General features: G+C 42.9%; 1 protein-coding gene across 3 annotated transcripts in view; it reads right to left on the bottom strand.

The window, feature by feature from the left end:
* The window catches only part of spryd3 (SPRY domain containing 3), a 343156-nt gene that overhangs the window by 290337 nt on the left and 33645 nt on the right, over positions 1 to 19174 (bottom strand). For all 3 annotated transcript variants that reach the window (XM_060820956.1, XM_060820955.1, XM_060820957.1), the window contains exon 6: positions 893 to 1081. In XM_060820956.1, coding sequence (XP_060676939.1) covers positions 893 to 1081 — 189 coding nt within the window. The remainder of the gene's footprint in view (positions 1 to 892; positions 1082 to 19174) is intronic.

The raw sequence follows: 19174 nt of genomic DNA, 5'->3' as shown, positions 1-19174 counted from the left end.
AAAACGCAGTAACACCACTGTTATGTTTTGTTGTGCGCTTAAAAAAAAAAGAGGATTTTTTACAAACCAAATGTAAGTGGAATCTAGGCAAATCCTGCAACTAGGATCAGCTTCATCGATCAGCTCAATGATGGGAGAGGTTTTTTTTAATGTGGGTATCCCTGCCAAGCCACCATTTACTGTCCATCCCGAATCGCCCAGGAGGACAGTTAAGTACGATCGACATTGCTATGGGTCTGGAACCACATGCAGGCTAGACCAGGTAAGATCAGCCATTTTCTTCCCTAAAGGACATCAGTGAACCAGATGGGTTTTTTCAAAAATTAGCAATGGTTTCATAGATATCATTAGATTCCTAATTCCAGATAGTTATTGAATTCAAAACTCCACCATCTGCTTTGACAGCATTCAAACCTGGGTCCCCAGAAGATTGCCAAGGTCTCTGGATTAATAGTCTCCCAATAATACCAGAGGCCATCATGTTTGAATGAACTTGTACCTTTGCATTTAGATCAGTTCCTGAGGTCACATAGATCAGTGTCACCAATGTGAAATATTGCAAATTATTAGGATCAGGGAATAAACTCAATACGTATCCTGCTTCCCAATACCAACAGAGATGACTCATGGAAAGAGAAACTTAGACACTTCTGAAGTCACACATGGCTGGCTTCACAAAAAATTGCATGTTCAAAATTGAAGAGAGTCTCTTGACATTGTCATATAAGTGCAATCTAAATTTTACAATACCAAGACAATTTCTGATGAGTTCCAGAATCTACTAGTAAAGCCATGATAAACCTTGCTGACAGACTTTCAAAAGACATTGTCTTGCAATATTTCCTGTTGCAAAGATAATCTTGTGAAACGTGGACTTGAAAAAGTTACTTACTGTTCCACAAACTTTAACATCATGTAAACGGCCCCATTCATCTTCATGACTGTCAACCATCATGACACTGTCGTCCTCATCCAGCCCCCATTCAACCTGAAAGTCAATGCGAACTTCTTCACCAAGAGAGTGCATTCCAACTGCTGGAAACAATCCGTCAGGTGACATAGCCATAACTACTGACCCCACCTAAACGAATAAAAAGGAAAAAAGGTCTTTCATACAGATACATTATACAAACACAACAGTACAAGATCAAATAATACTGATGCAATTCATGAACAGATGCATTACTCGATATCGAACTGAGTTCCACGTGTCAGGAATAGGAGGTGGCCACGAAGTCTCTACTGAGTGCTCGATCTTTCAGTCAAATCACAGCTGATCTGACTCTGTGTTTGAACTCCATTAACCTGCTCAAACAGCTGGTCGGTGGGTTTGTGATCGGAGTAAAGTCAACAGGGGTGAAGCCACATTAGGTTTGGTATGGTGTAATGAGCCCGGCCAGGTGTTAGACTTGGAAGTAGGTGAGCAATTTGGTGATAGCGATCACAATTCTGTTATGGTTACTTTAGTGATAGAAAGGGATAGGTCTATACCACTGGGCAAGAGTCACAGCTGGGGGAAAGGCAATTACGATGCGATTAGGCAAGATTTAGGGAGCATAGGATGGAGAAGGAAACTGCAGGGGATAGGCACATTAGAAATGTAGAGCTTATTCAAGGAAAAGCTCCCGAGTGTCCTAGATAAGTATGTACCTGTCAGGCAGGGAGGAAGCAGTAGAGCGTGGAAGCCGTGGTTTACGAAGGAAGTGGAATCTTTGGTCAAGAGGAAGAGAAAGACTTATGTTAGGATGAGATGTGAAGGCTCAGTTAGAGCACTTGAGGGTTACAAGGTAGCCAGGAAAGGCCTAAAGAGAGAGCTCAGAAGAGCCAGAAGGAGACATGAGAAGTTGTTGGCGGATAGGTTCAGGATAAACCCCAAGACTTTCTATAGGTATTTAATGAATAAAAGAATGACGAGAGTAAAGAAGGGCTTATGCCCGAAACGTTGATTCTCCTGTTCCTTGGATGCTGCCTGCCCTGCTGCGCTTTTCCAGCAACACATTTTTCAGCTCTGATCTCCAGCATCTGCAGTCCTCACTTTCTCCTCGAGAGTAAGATTAGGGACAATCAAGGGTAGTAGTGGGAACTTGCATGTGGAGTCAGGGGAGATAGGGGAAGCACTAAATGAATATTTTTCGACAGTATTCACTCTAGAAAACGACAATGTTGTCGAGGAGATTACTGAGATACAGGTTACTAGAGGAGGTGGGATTGAGGTTCACAAGGAAGAGGTATTAGAAATTCTGCAGAGTGTGAAAATAGATAAATCCCCAGGGCCGGATGGGATTTATCCTAGGATCCTCTGGGAAACCAGGGAGGAGATTGCCAAGCCTTTGGCATTGATCTTTAAATTGTCATTGTCTACACGAATAGTGCCAGAAAACTGGAGGATAGCAAATGTGGCTCCCCTGTTCAAGAAGGGGAGTAGAGACAACCCTGGTAATTATAGACCAGTGAGCCTTACTTCAGTTGTTGGTAAAGTGTTGGAAAAGGTTATAAGAGATAGGATTTATAATCATCTAGAAAATAATAATTTGATTAGGGATAGTCAGCATAGTTTTGTGAAGGGTAGGTCGTGCCTCACAAACCTTATTGAGTTCTTTGAGAAGGTGACCAAACAGGTAGATGAGAGTAAACCGGTTGATGTGGTGTATATGGATTTCAGCAAGGTGTTCAATAAGGTTCCCCACAGTAGGCTATTGTACAAAATGCAGAGGAATGGGATTGTGGGAGATATAGCAGTTTGGATCAGTAATTGGCTTGCTGAAAGAAGACAGAGGGTGGTGCTTGATGGGAAATGTTCATCTTGGAGTCCAGTTACTAGTGGTGTACCGCAAGGGTCGGTGTTGGGCCCACTGCTGTTCGTCATTTTTATAAATGACCTGGATGAGGGCGTACAAGGGTGGGTTAGTAAATTCGCAGACGACACTAAGGTCGGTGGAGTTGTGGATAGTGACGAAGGATGTTGTAGGTCGCAGAGACACATAGATAAGCTGCAGAGCTGGACTGAGAGGTGGCAAATGGAGTTTAATGCGGACAAGTGTGAGGTGATTCACTTTGGTCGGAGTAACTGGAATGCAAAGTACAGAGCTAATGGTAAGATTCTTGGTAGCATAGATGAGCAGAGAGATCTGTGTGTCCAAGTACACAGATCCTTGAATGTTGCCACCCAGGTTGACAGGGTTTAAATTCCCTACAGTGTGGAAACAGGCCCTTCGGCCCAACAAGTCCACACCGACCCTCCGAAGAGTAACCCACCCAGACCCATTCCCCTACATTTACCTCTTCACCTAACACTACGGGCAATTTAGCATGGCCATCTCACCTGACCTGCACACCTTTGGACTGTGGGAGGAAACCGAAACACCCGGAGGAAACCCAAGCAGACATAGGGAGAATGTGCAAACTCCACATAGACATTTGCCCGAGGCTGGAATTGAACCTGGGACCCTGGTGCTGAGAGGCAGCAGTGCTAACCACTGAGCCACCGTGCCACCCATTCCACTGAGCCATCGTACCACCAGTTAAGAAGGCATACAGTGTTTTAGCTTTTATTAATAGAGGGATCGTGTTCCGGAGCCATGAGGTTATGCTACAGCTGTACAAAACTCTGGTGCGGCCGCACTTGGAGTATTGTGTACAGTTCTGATCACTGCATTATAAGAAGGATGTGGAAGCTTTGGAAAGGGGGCAGAGGAGATTTACTAGGATGTTGCCTGGTATGGAGGGGAGGTCTTACGAGGAAAGGCTGAGGGACTTGAGGCTGTGTTCGTTGGAGAGAAGAAGGTTGAGAGGTGACTTAATAGAGACATTTAAGATAATCAGAGGGTTAGATAGGGAGAGCCTTTTTCCAAGTATGGTGACAGCGAGCATGAGGGGGCATAGCTTTAAATTGAGGGGTGATAGATACAGGACAGATGTCAGAGGTAGTTTCTTTACTCAGAGAGTAGTAAGGGTATGGAATGCTTTGCCTGCAATGGTAGTGATGCGCCAACTTTAAGTACATTCAAGTAGTCATTGGACAAGCATATGGACGTACATGGAATAGTGTAGGTTAGATGGGCTTCAGGTTGGTATGACAGGTCGGCAAAACATCGAGGGCCGAAGGGCCTGTACTGCGCTGTTATGTTCTATATTCTATGACAGCATGGGTTCAACTCCCACACTGGCTGAGGTTCCCATAAAGGACTCTCCTTCTCAACTTCTCCCCTTGCCTGAGGCATTGTGATCCTCATATTAAACCACCACCAGTTGTCTCTCTCTCGCTCTCTCTGATGAGAGAGCAGCCCTATGTTCCAGTAGGGCTATGGTGACCTATTTTACCCTTGTACTCACATTTAATCCTTACTCCCATTGTATATATTATGGAAAAACATAATTCTTGACCTCAGCTCCAGAATGTATTTTTTGGACACCAGGTTCTATAGAGTAAAGCTACCCCTGCAATGGCCCAATAAAATGCCTGTACACGATGGGGCTAAATACAGAGTGAAACCTCCTCTACTCTTTTAAACTGAAAGTTAAACTTACAAGTAAAACCTCCTCTACACTGCCCCCAAACAGTCCCAGGATAAGGAAGCGCACAGGGTTAGATACAGATGAAAGCTTCTTAATTGATTATGCCACTGTGCCTCAACCTCATTTGTGTTTTCTACACACTGTTCCTTTCTGAACACATTCAATGCCAGTCTTTCTACCACTAATACAGAAAAGAACTGTGATGAAAAGAACATATCACATTCACATGAGATATTTGGAGTATTCTGATGGAAACGCTGCATTGGCACAAGATGATGGGTTGTCAGAGGACTCTTTTTTTTTATCCATTCACAGGATGAGGGCATTGCTGGCTAGGCCAGTATTTATTACCTGTCCCTAATCGTCACTTAAGATTTAACCATATCGCCAGGTAAGGATCGCACTTGCTTTCCTAAAGAGCGTTAGGGAATTTCGGGTTTTCTTTGATTTCCAGCACCCACAATCCTTTTGGTTTCTCTGTATTAATAGTCAAGTAATGATCTCACAAACTGCATGGCCCCACAAAAGGGCAACTGTTGTCACTTTTATAAAAACTCTAAGTGTACAGAGAACATAGAGCAGTACAGCACAGTACAGGCCCTTGAGCACTCTATGTTGTCTTGGCCTTTTATCCTACTCTAAGATCAGACTAACCTACATATTCTTCATTTTACTATCATCCATGTGCCTATTCAAAAGTCGCTTAACGGTCCTTCATGTATCTGATTCTACTACCACTGCCAGCAGTGCATTCCATGCACCCACCACTCTCTGCATAAAGAACCTACCTCTGACATCTCCCCTAAACTTTCCTCCAATCACCTCAAAATTATGACCCCTCAGGATAGACATTTCTGCCATGGGAAAAAATCTCTGGCTATCTACTCTATCTTTGCTTCTCAACATCTTGTACACCTTTATCCAGTCACTTCTTCACTCTAATTCGCTCCCTCAACCTCTCTTCATAAGACATGCCCTCCAGTCCAGGCAACATCCTGGTAAATCCCCTCTGCATCTTCTCCAAGCCTTCCACATCATCCTTACAATGAGGCCAACAGAACTGAAAACAATATTCCAAGTCAAGTGCAGGTAAAGATAAGTGGCGGGCACAGAGGGCAATGGTCCAGACTACACAGGAAGTGTTGACAGAGCAGATCATCACCATAGATGAGCAAAAAGCTTGCCACCTCAAAAAAAGCAAATAAATTTCACCACAAACAGTTGCATGCTTATATGAAACACCAGCTCAGCTTCAGTATAATCACAAGTTTCCCCATACTTATGCCTAACACACCTTTCATATTTCAAGAAAACAGGGTTGGTGGATAACACATTACAAAGATCTAAGTGCTCATGTGTACACAGCAAGATTTGGAGAAAACAGTGGTCAATCATATCACAATAGCAAGGCTCAGCAAATAATAATTAACCAGCATCTTCAGGATCATGGGCAAATGCTGAGAGAACCCTGTAGCTGGTGGTAATGCAGCCAGCACTTTCTTGGGATATTAACCCAGGACATAGCATGCCATCATCTACATCCCCAGGCTCTGGTTACCACTTATAGTTTTTCTTCCCTCAAACATCTGTCAAGCATAGTTAACAGGAACCATAAAGGACCATAATTTGGCATACTGTGTTGACATGTGAAATAATCACAGTATGTTTCATATTGCAACAAGTGTTCTCAGGCACAGAAACAGCAACTTGCGTCACAACTGATAGCATGGAGGCTTTGCTCTAATGTTCATGAGTTCATACGCTTTGGCCTTGATTCACACACCTCTTTCTCACACATGCAGTAACAACAATGCAGGATCGGGTATTCACAAAGATTCCACACTGCTTGTGTTTCAGGATAGACAGACAGTAGGCTGGAAGCCAGGCAGCATCAGGTGGTAAAGTCATCGTAGTTTCAGGTGTAAACCTTCTTCAGGGCTGAATTCCCAGAGATTTGAGAGATATTGGAAGAAATCATCTATTTTGCATTTTTTTGGAACTATAACCTGAATGGAAGTCAGGCTTTTATTTTATTCATTCAGGTGATGTAGGTATTGCTGGCTGGGTTAGCATTTATTACCCCTTCCTAGTTGCCCGTAACGAGGCCGTAGTGAGCAAACTTCTTGAACCACTGTAGTACAAGTTCTGTAGGCAAACTGTTAAGAGAAGGAATTCCAGAATTTTGACCCAGTGATACTCAAGGAATAGTAGTATATTTCGAAGTCAGGATGGCGTGCATCTTGGAAGAGAACTTGAAAATGTTGGAGTTCTCATGTACCTGCTGTCCTTGTCCTTTGAGATGGCAGTGGCCATGGGTTTGGAAGATACTGACTAAGGAGCCTTGGAGAATTTCTGTAGTGCATCTTTTTGATGATATATACTGCCATAACTGAAAACCAGCAAAGTTGTGCATCTTGAAAATCAAGTGTTGCATATTGCTGAGCTGTGCAATACAATGTTGCCTTTTAGAAGCAAAAATCGGGAGAAGTCATGACTTAACTGCACCAAGAAACTTTCAAGTTCAGGAAATTCTGCCTGGCAACAGCTTTCTGGTTGGTTGGACTTCAGAGTGTTCAAAGAAACTGCAAGTGTTAAGAGCAACAGAGAATGAAAAAACTTCCAGACCCTGCAGACTGAGAGAGGACAAGAATGTGGACTTTTGATCTTCAGAATTTTGTTTACCCTATCTGTTTTCTTTTTCTATGTAAGTGACCTTAATCATGGCTAAATGCATGTCTATTTGTGACTTTGAAAGGCAATAGTTTAAGTTGCATAAATTAGAAATCCTTTCTTTCACTGTTTTTGTAAACATTAATTGAGTTGTAATAAATGGATTCAGTTTCACAATAGCTGAAACATCCGAATATAGTTTCCTTTTATCCTGGATAGCACTCAGTTAGGCAAATTGGGTTTTGGTGATCTCACTGGGATTTTATACATTGATTCATTTTGTGACAACTTGTGAAACGGTGGAGTATGATTATCAATCAGCACACTATTCTAAGTTATGTTGTGACAACGAGATTCACAACAAATGTGCACAAGTACATCACCCTTTACATTTACAGCATAAGTACAGCATACAGAAGTTCACAGCTTTAATGAAATGTACTTTTAATCGCTATACTCCATGCTGATCTCTAAATCACAGCACAAAGATAAATAAATAACATCAAAGGAACAACATGGATTCTGCAATATTCAGTTAAGGCTACTTAGTCTCTTTGAATAACTGTTCCCATGTTCACACTACCTCCCACAAACCATACATTTTATTACAATAAATACAAGCTATCAAATTAATATCCACGAGAGATATGGAAAAACAACTGTCACACATTCAACCTCCTTGTCATCTGTCAAGACATTCCACTAATACAATCGCCCCATGTTGGCTAGAAAGCCATTTTAATTTACCTTATGCTGATCCCACAGATAATGTAAGACAGAAGTACTCATGTACTGTGGTTTCTCAATCTCACAATCATTTTGGGAACATTTTCAGGGCCAAATAGCAGAATTTACCCAGATCCATACACACAGCAGAATCCTTCTCCTAAGTTTTACTTATGCTCATGTTATACTTCTGCAGAAACATGCACTCCATTATTCTACCACAGTTCTTTGACATCCACACTAGTGTCGTCAGCCACAGGTCAAGGAGTATTCCTTTCACCTGGGATCCATTCACTAGAGACCGGAATTAATAACGTAACTGTACAATGGAGTGGAATAAATCAATCCAGGCAGCTAGAGTACTTCTAGACCTCATCACTTGCCCAAATCACAGTCAAAAGAGCCTATCTGCAGAGGTGAGGTGCAAGTGACTAGCCTTGACATCAAGGCAGCATTTGACAGAGCATGACATTAAGGGGCCCTAGTAAAACTGGAGTCAGAGGGAATTCGTGGGGAGGGGAAAGGCTCCACTGGTTAGAATCTTATCTAGTACAAAAGACAGATGTTGGTTGTGATTATCTGAGGTCAAATCAGCTTAGTCCCGGACATCACTGTGGGGGTAGTGTTCCAGGCCCAATCACCTTCACCTGCTTCAATGACCTTCCTTCCATCAGAAAGTGGGGATGTTCACTGATGACTGCACAATGTTCAGCACCGTTTGTGATTTCTCAGATACTGATGCAGTCCATACCCAAATGCAGCAAGACCTGGCAATATCCAGGTTTAAACTGATAAGTGGCAAATAAAAGTTATGCCACAGTGTGTCAAGCAATGATCATCTCTACATGATAATCTAATCATATCGCCTTCATTGGCATTATTGACAGCGAATCCCTGCAATCAACTCCCTGATCAGAAACTGAACTGGACTTGGCATATAAATACTGTGGCTACAAGAAAAGGGTAGCTGCTGGGAATCCTGCAACAAGTAACTCACTTCCTGATTCCTCAAAGTCTGTCCATCATTGCAAAGTACAAGACAGAAATATGATGAAATTCTCTTGATTTGCCTGCATCAATGCAACTTTAACACCACAAGAAATTCAACAATATCCAGGACAAAGCAGCCCATTTAATTGGAATCCCATTCATCACCAGTACTCAGTGGCAGTAACGTGTACTATCTCCAAGATGCTCTGCAGTAACTCTCCAAACCTCCATCAAGAAAACTTTCCAAACCCACCACTTCTCCCACCGAGGACGACTTTGGCAGCAGATCCATGGGCACACCGTCACCTGCAAAATCCCACCACCCTGACTTGGAAAACACAGTTCCTTCACTGTTGCTGGGTCAAAATCCTATAACTCCTTTCCTAACAATATTGTGGAAAACTGTACACCAGATGGACTGCAGCGGTTAAAAAGGGGCAGCTCAAGGACAACCAGGGATGGGCAAAAATGCTGTGCCTACTAGAGACCCTCCGATCCCATGAAAGAATTTTTTAACATTTGCGTGTACCCACAAATTGCCATTTTTATGCTGTGCTGACAGGTAACCTGCATGTTAATGGAATAACACTCCTTCGCGTAATCATCTCTTCTTCTTAGGCAGCACCTGAGACTGAGGGAGACTTGCTTCTCCTCTGGATGGATGGGTGCAAACATAGATGAGTCTAGTGTGGGTTCTGTGGAATCTGCCATGCATGGGACAGCTGGCTATATGAAGGGTCAGAAAGAGGGACGGTCTGTGCTTGTGCTTGCCCTCCAACTCCTTGACTTAGCCTCTGTACTTTTCTGACGAAGTCTCTCAAATATGTTCAGCCTCTTCAGAAATGAACCTTCTCTGTTTTAGTCAGTCACCAGCCAGGCTTGCTCCTAAATCAATGAGGATGTACAAGACCATATGATCGCACGTGTTTGGCCACTGAGAATCTGCACTCATACAAAGGCAGCAACTTTGATGTGGCTTTCCCTCCTGCTGTCATTTCCTTTCTTTTAACACTATGATAAAGACCTTAATAAAAGAATTGGTGATCCTATAAGTTCGTAAGATATCGGAGCAGAATTAGGCTATTCTGCCCATTGTGTCTGCCCCGCCATTCGATCATAGCTGATATGCTCCTCACTGCATTTTCCTGCCTTCTTTCCATAACCCTTCAACTCATTACCAATTAAAAATCTGTCCAACTCCTCCAAGTTACTCATTGTCCCAGCATCCACTGCACTGTGGGGTAGCGAGTTCCACATATTCACACTTTCAGAGAAGTAGTTTCTCCTCAATTTTGTTTTAAATTTGCTACCCCTTACCCTAAGATGATGATCTCTCATCCTAGAATATCCCATAAGGAGGAGGATTCGCTCCACGCTTATTTTATCCAGACCTTTTATCGTCTTGAATATCTCAATTTGATCTCCCTTCATTCTTCTAAATTCCAGAGTATAGGCCTAAACTGTTCAATGTCTCTTCATACGACAAGCTCCATCTCTGGATTCAACCTAGTGAACCTCCTCTGAACTGTCTCCAATGCCATGACATCTTTCCTCAAATAAGGGGACTAAAACTGTGCACAATACTCCAGATATTGCAAATCCCTTGTATTATTGCAACAATACTTCCTTACCTTTATATTCTATTCTAATATTATATTACATTATTTTAGCTATAAAAGCCTCCGTTCCATTCAGCTTCTTTATTACCTGCTGTACCTGTATGCTAGCTTGCTGTGCCTCACGAACAAGGGGACCCAGATCCCTCTCTGCACTGGAGCACCCAGAAGTCTTTTCCCACTTAGATAATAGGTCACCTTCTCATTTTTTTCGACCAAAAGGCAGTACCTCTCACTTATCTATGTTAAGCTCCATCTGCCACATTTTGGCCCACTCTCCTAACCTATCTAGATATAGTTGTAAGGTTCTTATTTCCTCATTGCAATTTACCAACCCATCTACTATTGTGTCATCCGCACATTTGGCTACAGAGCCTTTGATCCCTGTATCCAAGTTGTTAATGTAGGTTGGAAATAGCTGGGGTCCAAGGACCTAACCCTGTGGCATCCCACTAGCTACATCTTGCCATTCAGAAAAAAAAATTATCCTGACTCTCTGTCTTCTGTCCATTGGCCAGTCATCTATCCGGGCTAATAAATTACCCCGATCCAACTTTGTGAATTAATCTTTTGTACAGGATCTTATCAATGCCTTCTGGAAGTCCAGATATATTACATATATACCATTATTTACTTTATTTGCTACATCTTCAAAGAACTCCGGCAGATTAGTCAAACGTGATTTGCCCTTCATAAAATCATACTGACTCTGATGGATAACGTTTCGACTTTCCAAATATCCTGATATTGTTTCCTTGATAATTGATTCTAACACATTCCCAATAACAGATGTGAAACTAACTAGTTTGTATTTTCTCACATTTTGCATCCCTCCCTTTTTGAACAAAGGTATTACATTAGAATTGCCCAATCTACTGGAACCTTTCCCATGTCCAGGAAATTTTGGAATATTGTAACCAATGGATCCACTATCTCCGCCACTACTTCCTTTAATACCCTAGGAGTGTAGGCCGTCAGGCCTGAAGGATTTGTCTGCCCTCAATCCTAATAGTTTGCTAAGTACCTTTCCTATATCCTCTGATGTGCCTGTTCCAATAGGAGTGGTACTATTGTCCTCCATCGTGAAAATTGAGGCAAAGTATTGATTTAGCATCTTTTCCATTTCAGAGATCCCCACTATTAACTCTCCAGTTTCATTCTCCAAGAGACCAACATTCAGTTTGTGACTCTCTTCCTTTGTCCATGGAATCCATAGAATGGAGTTTTATATGCCTATAGTAGCATTTGCTATCCTTTTTGATATTTTGCGCTAGTTTTCTTTCACAATTTACTAGAGCTCCTTTTATCATTTTTTTTAGTATCCCTTTGCTTATGTTTGAAAGTTTTCCAATCTGGCCTTTGCAATATGGTATACCTTAGGTTTTGACTTTATATTGTCCTTGATCTCCTTGTTTAGCCATTGATATTTTTTCACTTCCCATACCAACTTTCTTCCTCACTGGCATATGGTTTAGTTATGAGGAATTGAGTAAACATCTGCCACTGTTCATCTGCTGAAATACTTTTTAGCCTTCCTGCCCAATTTACGCAAGCCAAATCTGTCCTCAAGCCTATGTTAATTCCAGATCACGTGGGACTCCACTTTCTCACCCCAAACTGAATTTTGAATTCTATCATACTATGGTCACTACTCCCGACAGAATACTTTACTATTCATATAATGGTCCAATGCAACCTGATTCCATTGACCAATTCACCCAGAGCAGCTGGAAAGGACCAAGAGGCTTAGAAGTTCAAGATGGTCACAACTTCTACACCACAGTAAAGAAAAATCACTCATGGACAAGATTTGCCTACAGGAGACAGAGATTTTGGGAATGCTTCCTTGGTGAGGTGTACTTGGCAGACTTTAAACTCCAATTAACAGTGGCCCTGTCTGTATCTTTAACTATTCAAGGTAGAAGTCAGCACATAGTCTTCTGCTGCAGGAACGAGAGGCTACATTTGCAGAATATCCAAATCAGTCCACCTTGGCTGCTGTTTCATCCGCTGCTACAGATGCTATTAATCGTAACTGCCCAGGTTTTGTCTCACTTCATTGCATTCTTACTTTGATAATATAGCATGATCAGGGAGCAATCAAACCTATTCCATGATGAGAAAAACACAGAGCAAAGTTCCTGAAACTCTCTCTTCCAAAAAAGGTTTCCTTAAAATTGTTCAGAGATTTCAGGCGTGTCTGTAAGCCAAAACAGGCACTGCACCTACAATACTATGTTCCTATGACAACAGCATTCGGTAAGAAAGTGTTGTATCAACCATAGATACAAAATGGTCCTCATTATAGGCTAGTTTTATTTCACATGACTTACGTTTGGATTGGGACGGCCAACTGATCATTTTAAATCCAAGATATACAGATTTTTTTTAAACTTGACAATAGGTATGGAGTTTGAAAACATTATCTCAGTGAATGGATATCCAGGTCCAAGGGGCTGAAGTCTCCTCCTGTTCCTGTATCTAAATCTGAAAAGCTGGAACAAGAATCATACAAACAACCTCCAACCAAACACAATGTGGTCCTTGCACATATGTTACAGAATGTATGGCACAAAAATAGTTTAACAGGTCCACACCATGTCAGCCTCCTCCTACCAGTTTCCATTTAACTCTATCCATTTTTTATCTTCTTTAAGGTCTTATCCAGCTTCACCTTGAATGCATCTGTGCTGTTCTTCTGAACCATTCCCAGCAGTTGAAAGTTCCAGATTGCCACCACCCTCTGGGTAAAGTCTTTTCTCCTGAACTTGCTATTGGATTTATAGAGTCATTAACAGCACAGGAGAACGATATACAGACCTAGTCCATGCCAGCTCATCACAGAACAATCTTATCAATGCCATATCTCCATGTTTTTCCCATAGCCTATGGGGTCGGAGAATCTGAATGTTAACCTTGGAGCTAAAATTCCTTATCCCTGGAATCACTCTGGTCAATTTCCTCTGCACCCTCTCTTGGACCCTCTGACATTTCTGAAGCTTGGCAGACAGAATTGGATACAATACTTTAATTGGGGCCTGATCAAACATTTAGTTTTAAATTTGCTCAAGGGAAGTGGGTGTCACTGTTAGGCCAGGATTATTCCCATCTTGAATTGGTCTTTGAGAAGGTGGTGATGAGCTGTCTTCTGAAACCACTGCAGTCCTGAGGGTGTGGGTACACCCATAGTGCTGTTAGGAAGGGAGCCCCAGGATTTTGACCCAGTGACAGTGAAAGAACAGTAATGTACTTCTAATTCAAGATGGTGCATGGCTTGGAGGGGAACTTGCTGGTAGCGTTCCCATGTATCTGCTGCCCTGATTCTTCTAGGTGGTAGAGATCTGGCTTTAGAACGTGTTGTGGAAGGAGGTTTGGTGCAATACTGCAGTGCAACTTACAGGTGGTACATTCTGTTGCCACTGATCATGAATCAGCTCAATGCTGAAGGTGGGAGATGGGGTGTCAATGAAATTGGCTACTTTGTCTTGGGTGATGCCAGACTCCTTGAGTATTGTTTAAGCTACACTCATCCAGGCAAATGGAGAGTATTCTCCAATAAAAATAATAGGCCTGAGGATTGAGAACAGTTTAGAATTTACCAAAGAAGGATTGAGGGATTAAGTAAGAGGAGGAAAATACAGTACAAAAATAAGCTTGCAGGGAACACAAAGACTGACACTAAGAGTTTCTATAGGTACATAAAGAAAAAGAGATTGGTGAAGGCAAACATAGGTCCCGTACAGACAGAACTGGGGAATGTATAATAGGGGACAAAGAAATGGCTGAGCAACTGAGTACATATTTTGTTTCTGTCTTCACAAAAGAGGACACAAATCAGATACCACAAACATTGGAGAACTGAGAGAGATCAATATTAGTAGAGAAATGATACTGGCTAAATTGCTGAGATTGAAGGTGGATAAATCCTCAGAGCCTGATCATTTCCATCTGAGAGTACTTAAGGAAGTGGCTCTAGAGATAGTGGATGCATTAATGGTCATCTTCCAGGAGTCCATACACTCCAGAACAGTCCCTGGAGATTTTGAATATTACAGTGACAAAAGGAGATAGGAAGAACACAGGGAATTATAAACCAATAAGCCTAACATCAGTAGTGGGAAAAATTCTCGAATCCATTTTCAAGGACTTTCTAGCAAAGCATTTAGATTTATGAAGGGGAAATCATGCTCGACAAATCTGCTGGAATCCTGTGGAGATGTAACTAGTAGAGTTGACAAGGATGAGCCAGTCGATGCAGTATGTTTGGACTTTGTCAAATGCTTTCTGAAAGTCCCGCATAAGAGATAATTGTGCAAGATTCCAGGGACAGGGGACTGGCGTAGGAGGAGAGATGGACTAAGTTTGGATTGTTTTCGCTGGAGTTCAGATGAATGAGGGGGAATCTCACAGACTTATAAAATTCTAACAGGACTCGACAGGGTAGATGCAGGGAAGATGTTCCCGATGGTGGCGGGTCCAGAACCAGGGGTGTCACAGTTTGAGGATTAAGAGTAGACCATTAAGGATGGAGAAGAGGAGACTTTTCTTTACCCAAAGACTGGTGACCTGTGAAATTCATTACCACAGGAAGTAGTTGATGCCAAAACATTGAATGTATTTGTGAGGAGGCTAGATATCAAACTTGGGGCAAATAGGATCAAAGGTGATGGGGAGAAAGCAGGATGAGATTATGGAGTTGGATGATCAGCCATGATCTTGATGACTGGCACAACAGGCTCAAAGGGCCGAACAGCCACCTCCTACTCCTATGTTTCTATTCCACTACACTCCTTGTGCAGTGTAGTGTAGTGAGTGAAAAGGGAGTGGGAGAGAGGAGGGCTGCAGGATTCCAAGCTTCTGACCTGCTCTTGTAGCCACTGTATTTATATGGCCACTCTAGTTCAGTTCCTCGTCATTGATAACCCCAGGATAGAGACGATTCAGTAATGGTTATGCCAATGAATCTCAAAGGGTGATGATTAGATTCTCTCTTATTGAAGGTGATCATTGACTGGCACTTGTCGAGTGCGAATGTTATTTGCCATTGTCAACACAAGTCTGTATATCGCTGCATTTGGAGATGGACTGCTTCGGTATCTGAGGAGTCACACGTAAGAAGAGAAAAAATACAAGCAAGAATAGGCCAATCAGTCCCTCGAACCTGTACATCATTTAACAAAATGATGGATATTCTCCTACCTCTTAGCACTATTCCCCTATCCCTCAATTACATGGAGACGTACACCACAGAAACAGCCCCTTTGGCCCAACTTGCCTATGCTGACCAGATATCCTAAATTAATCTAGTCCCATTTACCAGCATTTGGCCCATATCCATGAAACATCATGATGGCAGTGTAACAGCGCAGCTTGTGGGCTCCTCATCCCAGGAGCTTGCCTACTCCATTTGCCTTTTATCTTTCTCTGCTTTTTCATAATGTTTCCATTTATTATCATATCTTCTTTTAACTTCTTTGATGGAGTCATCTCCCGGCTCAGGCCCAGCAAAGAGGAAACATCCAGCCTATCATGGTGGTCTCAGCCTGAGGTGGTCATCTCCCATTGTGGTAGCCTCATCGCAGAGGGGGAGTCTCGGCTTGGCGCAGCAGTCTCCAGGTGTGGCAATCTTGTCCTGTTGTGGAGGTCTTCTTCAGCCTTGGCTTCCAGGCATTCCAACAGCCTGACATGACTATCTTGACCCGTGTCAGCGTGGGGGTCTTGTCCCAGCGTATGGTGTTGAGGTCGCATTCTGTACGGAGGTCTTGTGTTCCAGCCAGAAGTGGCAGTCACTCTCTGAAGCTGCCAAATTTGCAAGGCTGCAAGAGATCACACCACTCCAGTCGGAGCTCCTCTACTCGCCAGCCCCTTTCCCTTCTGTTTATCTCCCCTTCGTAGTTTTTCTTTTGATTAGATTAGATTACTTAGTGTGGAAACAGGCCCTTTGGCCCAACAAATCCACACTGAACCGCCGAAGTGGTGGGCACAGTGGTTAGCACTGCTACCTCACAGCGCTAGAGACCCGGGTTCAATTCCCGCCTCAGGTGACTGACTGTGTGGAGTTTGCATGTTCTCCCCATGTCTGCGTGGATTTCCTCCAGGTGCTCCGGTTTCCTCCCACAGTCCAAAGATGTGCAGCTCAGGTGAATTGACCATGCTAAATTGCCCGTAGTGTTAGGTAAGGGGTAAAAGTAGGAGAATGGGTTTGGGTGGGTTGCACTTTGGCAGGTCGGTGAGGACTTGTTGGGCCAAAAGGGCCTGTTTCCACACAGTAAGTAACCACCCAGACCCATTCTCCTACATTTACCCCTTCACCTAACACTACGGGCATTTTAGCATGGCCAATTCACCTAACCTGCACATTTTTAGACTGTGGGAGGAAACCGGGTTCAATTCTTTTCTTCCCCACCCCCCAACCCCACCGGGAGCGGAACAGAGACCCACGGTGGCTGAGTGAGCATGGGCCGAGTCCAGTGCAGAGCGAACAGGCCAATTCCCAGAGTGGCAGCAAGATGAAGTCCTTGATGGAGGACAAAACTGGAAGGACTTGTGCTCTGGGGCCAGCAGGCCTGGAACTTAAGTACCTCTGGTGACTTGTTAGCATTCTGCCGTTTTTCAACTGATCCATCCTAATCTATACTTTTCACTCTGTAACTATATTTGAGCGTATCTGCTTCTGGGTACATAAGATGGCACCAAACGATGACATAACAATTTTTCATTGCACTCATTTGAGTGCACATGCCAATAAAAGCTATTTTGATTCTTGTTCCTGGGGTGGGACTCCGCTTGGTAGGGGGTGTTGTCCCAGTGTAGAGGTGTCATCAATGCAGAAGTCTTCTTCGACAACAGCTTCCAGGTATTCAAGTGCTCATCATGGATGGCACGGTGGTTTAGTGGTTAGCACTGCTGCCTCACAGCACCAGAATCCCAGGTTCAATTCCAGCCTCGGGCGACTGTCTGTGTGGAGTTTGCACATTCTCCCCGTGTCTGCGTGGGTTTCCTCCCACAGTCCAAAGATGTGGAGGTCAAGTGAATTGGCCATGCTAAATTGTCCATAGTGTGAGGTGCATTAGTCAGAGGGAAATGGGTCTGGGTGGGTTACTCTTCTGAGGATCAGTGTGGACTTGTTGGGCCGAAGGGCCTGTTTCCACACTGTAGGGAATCTAATCTAAATCATCTGAACTGACTTTCCCCAAACAGAAATTGATCTAAGATGAACTGTGTCTTAATTTTTATGTTTTCCATGTTATTTGTGACTTCTGTTAATAACACAGGTGCCATGGTATGAATACTTACAAAACTTTTCACTGCATTATTGTTAAAAATACACATGACAATAAATTGCTATCCTATTCTTCTAAACCTTCCTATTCATATACCCATCCAGATGCCTTTTAAATGGTGTAATTGTACAATTGTAATTGGCAGCTCATTCCATACGCATACCACCCTGTTTGTGAAAAAGTTGCCCTTTATGTCCCTTTTAAATTTTTCCCCTTCTCAGGATGCACTCTATCTAAGGTAGCTATACCTGACATATGCTTCTTTCTTTTTCTTGATCAAATCCTCAATTTCTCTAGTCATCCAGCATTCCCTGCACGTACCAACTTGCCTTTCTCTGGACTCTCTTTGTCACAGCTTTGAAGGTTTCCCATTTTTAAGCTGTCCTTTTAGCTGTGAACATCCACTCCTCCCCACCAATCAACTTTTGAAAGTTCTCGCCTAATACCATCAAAATTAATCTTCCTCCAATTTAGAATTTTTACATCTGGTCTATCCTTTTCCATCACTACTTTAAAACTAATAGAATTATGACCACTGGCTACAAAATGCTCCCCCATTGACGTCTCAGTTCCCTGACCTGCCTTATTTCTCAGAGTTGGTCAAGTTTTGCATCACCTCTAGTAGTACATGCACATACTAAATCAGAAAATTTTATTGTACACACTTAAATTCCTCTCCATCTAAACCCTTAACACTATGGCCACCCCAGTCTATGTTTGAAAAGTTAAAATCCCCTAACATAACCACTTTCTTATTCTTCCAGATAACTGAGGTCTCCTTACAAATTTGTTTCTCAACTTCCCGCTGACTGTTGGAGGGTGGGTTTCCCTTTCTTATTTCTAAGTTCCACCCAAAGAACTTCCCTCGACATATTCCCAAGAATATCCTCCCTAAGTAGAGCCATAATGCAATCCTGAATCAAAAATGCCACTCTCCTTCCTCTTTTGTCCCCTTTCTATCCTTCCTATAGCATCTATACACGGGAACATTAAGCCACCTGTCCTGTCCATCCCTGAAGAGAAAGTATGGTCTGCAGATGCTGGAAATCAGAGTCGAGAGTGTGCTGCTGGAAAAGCACAGCAGGTCAGACAGCATCCAAGGAGCAGGAGAATCGACATTTCGGGCCAGAGCCCTTCATTCGGAAGGGCTCATGCCCGAAACGTCGATTCTCCTGCTCCTTGGATGCTGTCTGACCTGCTGTGCTTTTCCAGCAACACACTCTCGACTCTGTCCATCCCTGAGCCATGACTCTGTAATTGCTAAGATATCACAGTCCCATGTTCCTAACCATGCCCTGAGTTCATCTGCCTTCCCTGTTAGGCCTCTTGCACGGAAATAAATGCAGTTTAATTTTTCAGTTCTACCTTGTTCTG

This window comes from Hemiscyllium ocellatum, chromosome X (genome assembly GCF_020745735.1).
Source record: "Hemiscyllium ocellatum isolate sHemOce1 chromosome X, sHemOce1.pat.X.cur, whole genome shotgun sequence".
Classification (NCBI taxonomy): domain Eukaryota; kingdom Metazoa; phylum Chordata; class Chondrichthyes; order Orectolobiformes; family Hemiscylliidae; genus Hemiscyllium; species Hemiscyllium ocellatum.
This window is presented reverse-complemented; position numbering and strand designations above follow the sequence as displayed.